Source organism: Pteropus vampyrus, unplaced genomic scaffold (genome assembly GCF_000151845.1).
Source record: "Pteropus vampyrus isolate Shadow unplaced genomic scaffold, Pvam_2.0 Scaffold27, whole genome shotgun sequence".
NCBI classification, from domain to species: Eukaryota; Metazoa; Chordata; class Mammalia; order Chiroptera; family Pteropodidae; genus Pteropus; species Pteropus vampyrus.
Genome location: NW_011888808.1, coordinates 10,974,670 through 10,981,208, shown reverse-complemented (window position 1 = coordinate 10,981,208; position 6,539 = coordinate 10,974,670). Strand labels below are relative to the sequence as shown.

Sequence of the window (6,539 nt, the reverse complement as noted above, 5' to 3'; positions counted from 1 at the left end):
TAGGACACTTCAGTTGCTTCCATGTCCTGGCCACTGTGAATAATGCTGCTATGAACATCAGTGTGCAAATATCTTTTTGGATATGGATTTTCAAGTCTTTGGGGTAAATACCAAGTAGTGGGATTGCTGGATCATATGGTAGATCAATTCTCAGCTTTTTGAGGAACCTCCATATTGTTTTCCATAGTGGCTGTACCACTTTGCAGTCCCACCAACAGTGTATGAGGGTTCCTGTTTCTCTTTGGAAGCTTTTTAGTTTGATGTAGTCTCATTCATTTATTTTTGCTTTTACTTCCTTTGCCTTTGAGGTCAAATCCATAAAATCTTCTTTAAGTCCAAGGTCCTTGAGTTTTGTTTCTATGTTTTCCTCTATGCATTTTATTGTTCCAGGTCTCATATTCAGGTCCTTAATCCATTTTGAGTTAATTTTGATATGTGGTGATAGACAGTAGTCTAATTTCATTCTTTTACAGGTGGCCTTCCAATTTTCCGAGCACCATTTATTGAAGAGGCTTTCCTTTCTCCACTGTACAGTTTTGGCTTTTTTTGTCGAAAATTATTTGCCCGTATAAATATGGGTTTACTTCTGAAATCTCAATTCTGTTCCACTGGTCCGTGTGTCTGTTTTGCTGCCAATACCAAGCCGTTTTGATTACTGTCGCTTTGTAGTATAATTTGAAGCTGGGCAGAGTGATGCCTCCAGCCTCATTCTTTTTTCTCAGGATGGCTCTGGCAATTCGGGGTCTTTCGTGCTTCCACACATATCTGATGATATTTTGTTCTATTTCTTTAAAACATGCCGATGAGATTTTGATGGGTATTGCATTAAATCTGTATAATGCTTTAGGTAATATAAAGATCTCATCATTTATAACAAAATCCATAGCATTTTAAAGCAATCTTCCCAAATTAAGTTGTTGTAAAACTGTAAAAGGAAAAAAGCCTACATTTTTAGCATGTGCCACAGAAAGGTAAAAGATGGGAATCTGTAGATTAATGACACCTGGGGTCAGACATGCAAAAGAATTTCGGGAGAAGGGTGCTGAGGTGAAAACCTAACTTGTAAGGATTTGTCTCTTTTTCATTCTAGCACATCCTTGCGAGCTCTACTGCCGACCCATAGATGGCCAGTTTTCCGAAAAAATGCTGGATGCTGTCATTGATGGTACCCCTTGCTTCGAAGGTGGCAACAGCAGAAATGTCTGTATTAATGGCATGTGTAAGGTATTGGGTATGTTTCCTTAATCTATAACTTTTTAAATCATGCTTTTCTGATTCAGGAAGTCAGATGTTCTAGCCTTTTGCTTTCTCGTGTCATTTGCGTGTGGTCCGTTTTATACATGGTCTGTGCGACAAGACTTCTCAGTGTATGTCAGAGTTTGGACTTGAATGGTTTTCCTCCTGCTATTGTCTTTATTTCTTGATTTGTTGTGCTCTGTGATATTATTTGCATAAAGCAAGATCAAATTGAAGAAGAACCAAATTAAAGAAGGAAATACTGGGAAAAGGGAACCCAGGTTATTTCAGTGGCATTAAATTATTCATTGGTTACCTGCCAACCGAGTAGGTAAATGTGAGGAAAAACTGAAATTAATAATAGTTTGTATAGTGTTCTTCACAAAGCATTTTTACATTTAATTCTTTATTGATTACCAATATGATCTTCTTAAAAAAAAAAAAAAAGAGATGCATGGCAAATACTTATAAACCAGGTCTTCTGATTTCCATTTAACTTTTTCACACTTTTGGCTCTCTTAACCAACTCCACCTTTCTATTAATTACTTAGACCTGATTTGTTAATGCTTTTATATGTACAGCCATTGAAGAATTCCTTCCCATTGCTCACAATTTGTTTTGTAAGGAACCAAAGAACAAGTTTTATGACCCAACACGCAGGCATAAATCTCAGTTTAAAGAAAAGATGTTTTTAATCAATGAAATAAAACTATACTACAGAAATACCTAATTAACTGTTAGTAAAGCAAAATAGTTTAGTGCTCAGATTCTAAAATATGAACTCATTACCATTTTTTATTAGCTGTATAACCCTATACATTTTTCCAATGCTATTTTCTTTCATAAAATTAGGATATTAATAATATATACCTAGCTGGGGTTTTCAGAAAGATGAAATAAGGTCATATGTGTTGAGACCTGACACACAATAAACTCTTAATATATTTTCTTTGTTTTTGCAAATATTTATCATAATTTTTTTCCTACTGGACCAAATTTCCACTGTAAATAGCTCCTGCCCATACGTGTTCAGTGCCCTGCGAGGATGCACTTATCAACTTGAAGCTGCCTTTTGATTTATTCCCGTAGTAACCAGAGCACAGGAGGCAGCATACTGATTCACAGGAATGAGTGAGCGAACAGCAAGCCATAATCAGACTGGAGATTTGAAAAAGCGCCAGAAAAATTCTCTTTAGACTCACTATTTACCATTGTAAATACAAAGAGCCAAAAAATAATTATTGTATTTTAGGTTAGATGTGTTCCCAAAGTGGCCAAAACAGCCCAACCACTGTCTAAAGCAGTGGTTTTCAGGCCTGACTGCCTATTAGAATTACCTGGAGAGCTTTTAAAACTACTGATGTCTGGCTCGATCTCAAAATTCAGAATCTCTGGAATTTGGGACCTGGTGATTGATATTTTAAAAATTCCCCAGCTGATTCCCATATGCAGTTAGGGCTGAGAAGTTATGTCACCGAGAAATGAATGTGATGCTAAAATTATCTTTTAGACCTAAACACCGTTGCATGCAGAGAGACAGCATCTTTAGCTTGTGACGGAAAACACAGGCATTTTGAACAGAGCATAAGGGGTCTTGAGTGCCTCTCTTAAAACCAAGTAAATCATTTGAATGGAATAAGCCAGATTCTCTCAGCTTGCCTTCCTCTTGCTGGAAATCAGTTAAGACCTTTTAGAAGCTATAATTACCCACTTTCTGCCTGTATCACACTGAGCTGTTTTTAGGCTGAAAAATTATGTCAAATTAAATTTATCTTATTAGCCTAAATTCGATTTATCTTCCAAAGACCAGATTGTAGATATTTTCAGCTGTTAGTCTTATTCATTTACTACAGCTTTTTTCCGAAAGATTTGAACATGTATTGAATATATCAATACATGTTCAACTATCAGAAAAAAATGTATGCAGTGTTTATCTAATTCATCTTCTCTGTGGATATGAAAGTGTTTGCTTATATTTATATAAATATTTAACATATTTGCTTATGTTCATATATTCAGCTGTTTATTTTGAAATGATGGTATTTGCCAACATTTTGGCGTGTTAGATTTACAGATTCTATTGTCAAGAGAATTATTAAGCCTTGATCAGAATTGGATTTGTTCTAGGAGGTAACTACCTATGCCTTCCCCCATTTTTTTTTAACTGAACTGAACTCCTAAGCCTGTTCATCAAAGATATAAATTTAAACTGTCTCTTTTCAGGATATGTCTCATTTTTAATCACATTTGTGACATGGAAAAAGCTTTTAAATATATGAGCCGATATTCCCACCCTTCCTCCAGCTTTCCCAGCTCTGCAATCTTACCTGCTGTCTTAGAAAGTCTGCTAACCTTCCAGCTCTTTCACCCCTTTCTCCTGGTAACCAGTTCTTTGCCTTTCATTTCGCTCACTCTTCCCTTTTCCCCAGTCAACATAGCTTTGATTTAATCGCCTTCCCAAACAGCCTAGATGCCGTCATCTATCACATTAGCTGTCTCCTAGACTATTCCTCTTAGCTTTCCATCAATCTCTCACCCCAGGACCCTGGTGTTGATCAAGCAACCACAACCTTTTCTGATCTGACTATCAGCCTCTACTCTGTACTTCTTAAAATAAAAAAGTCAGCTTTGTGAATTTGTGCCCTTACAAAATCAATATCTTCAGTCCCATGTATTGTACCTACCTGTTCTAAGTTAGCTCCGTCTCTCATTCCTCTCAGAAACTGTCCTGTACCTTCTTTATTCTCTCTCAGTGCCATTTTGGTCATTTCAGTGATATGCCGAACATTCCCAAATCAGTTTCTCAGTGGGTGAAATCTTTCTCCAGAATGCCAGATCCTATCTCTTGGCCCCCAAAGTTATGGTGTAGAAACATTATTGCTACCATCCCATTAGTTAAATGGCAGAAGCATTCACCTTTTCTTTCCAGTTAAGCATGACTGTGCCTTAAGTATCTGCGCACTAAAGTTTCATTGGCTGGATGAATCCGATCTTAGAACCAGGTATTCTTCTAGTCCCCACCTTTGTCAAGGGACCATAGGCAGAAACGATGACATTCCAGGTGGATTAGGTCGTGACACCAACTGGTATTTCAGTTCCCAGTCACTTGAGAATTTACAAGTAAAACCATGTTAACTCATGAGGGAAAAATGAGAATTGGTAAGAATGCTTATTACTTATTCACTCACGTAGGGCTAAGGGCCTGATGAAAGACTGACACCTAATTTCTCCAATTCTGAAGACACTCTTCAGTGCAAACGACAGAATCAAGAATTGATGATATTCTGCTGCACAGGGAAGGAAGTAATCGTCAGAATAAAAAGCCTACAGAATGGGAGAAAATATTTGCAAACCACATATACAATAATTGATTAATATCCAAATGTAGAAGAAACTCTTACAACTCAATAGCAGAAAAACAAGTAACCTGATTTAAAAAATGAGCAAAGGATGTGAATACACATTTTTCCAAAGAAGACATACAAATGGCCAATGGGTACATGAAAAGGTGCTCAACATCATTAAACATCAGAGAAATACAAATCAAACTCACAATGATGACACCTGTTAGGATGGATATTATTTTTAAAAAAATAATAATAAGTATAGGCAAGGATGTGGAGAAATTGGAACCCTTGTAACATTGTCGGTGGGAATGTACAATGATGCAGCCTCTATGATAAACAGTATGGCGGTTCCTCAAAAAATTAAAAGTAGAACTACCATATGACTCAGAAATTCTACTTCTGGGTATGTACCAAAAGAATTGAATCAGATTCTTGAAGAGATATCTGTACTTCCATGTTCACTGTAGCATTATTCACACTAGCCAAGATATGAGAACAACCCAATGCCCATCAACAGATGAATAAATAAAGAAAATGTAGTGTATATATATCCCATGGAAGATTATTCAGTTTTAGAAAAGAAGGAAATCCTGCCATTTGTGACAACATGGACAGTATGCAATGTGAAATAAGCACAGTCACAGAAGAACAAATGCTACATGATTCCACTTGTAAGAAAATCTAAACCAGTCAACCTCAGAGAACTGGAGAATAGACTGGTGGTTGCCAAGGGCTGGGGAGAGGGGACGGTGGAGAGTCGCTGTTCGGTTATGACAGGTGACAAAGTCCTGGAGACCTGCTGTAGGACGCAGTGCCCGTGGTTAACGGTGCCATGGTATGCACTAGAAACTTGTTAAGACGATGGGTTTCATGTTAAAGAGGGACACAAGGAGCTTTTGGAAGTGATATGTCTGTTGCCTTGATTGCGGTGATGGTTTCACAGTGTTTGTCTAAGTCCCAACTCATTGTATACATTAAATACATGCAGTATTTTATATAACAGCTATACTTCAACAAGCTGTTTTTTAAAGAAAGGAGTGATAATATTATGGGAAATTTAAGTGATTTTCTTTTTTAAAAAAAATCGCTGCCCATTGGGTGGCCTCTGTGCACCCTAAGAGTCACATTGGAGGAGAGCCATGCTGGAGGCATTGACCACATTTGATGGCAGCAGCAGAGTCACTTCTGATTCTGTTGAAGGCAGAAAGACAATACTGTTGTGATCCTGTTGCCAGAGCACATGTGGCGATGTGGCGCGAATGAGGAGAGTGACATCTATTTATTTTACCCTGTGTTTTATGTGCAACGAGGAGAACTGGCTTATGCCTTATGTTGTATACTTAGTTCAGTGTTGACTGTAATCTGTGCATTGACGGAAGAAGCAAATGGAGAAGACACCACAAGAACCCATTTAATATGCTAGGGACAGCATATTGGGGACATGTTTGTCCCCTGCTCTAACCTCTCCCCTCCACCCCACCCCCGCCCACCCAGGTATGCACACAGTAATTGCTGGGGAAGAAAAACAGGCTCAAGGTATTTGTTTTTCTGGCTTTCTTTCCTTTATTATTCACATTTTTTAAAAAAATCTATCCGTTTTGGTAGAGATTTTTTAAACACTTTAAAATTAATAAAAGCCAGAGGAAGTTTCCCTGGCTTCTTCCAAATCAGTGAAGGAAAGAAGATCACTGGGAATATGATTAGTGAAGGTCAGCTTCTTAGAGGATGGTCCACCTTGATGGAAGCACAGCACTTGTAAAGGTTGGCATTTTGCTCATGACCACTGAAGGCTTCACATCTACATGATTCTTTTCTTTCCATTGTGATTAACAGATTACGTTTTTAAATCTCTCAGTACTTTTTTTATTTTTTTACAGTTGGCTCCAGTAGCACAGACTTCAGACCTACAGGAAAGTAGAGGTGGTTAAGGAATAGAGCTATTTCTGTCAGTGGGT

At 37.7% G+C, this 6,539-nt stretch overlaps 1 protein-coding gene and 1 long non-coding RNA gene across 2 annotated transcripts in view; both read left to right on the top strand.

Moving 5' to 3' along the window:
* The window catches only part of ADAMTS12 (ADAM metallopeptidase with thrombospondin type 1 motif 12), a 272,991-nt gene that overhangs the window by 178,828 nt on the left and 87,624 nt on the right, over positions 1–6,539 (top strand). Inside the window, exon 12 of the mRNA XM_023528495.1 lies at positions 1,091–1,224. Coding sequence (XP_023384263.1) covers positions 1,091–1,224 — 134 coding nt within the window. The remainder of the gene's footprint in view (positions 1–1,090; positions 1,225–6,539) is intronic.
* The window catches only part of LOC111737458, a 5,009-nt gene continuing 1,597 nt past the window's right edge, over positions 3,128–6,539 (top strand). The window contains exon 1 of the long non-coding RNA XR_002779446.1: positions 3,128–6,504. This is a non-coding gene — a long non-coding RNA (uncharacterized LOC111737458). The remainder of the gene's footprint in view (positions 6,505–6,539) is intronic.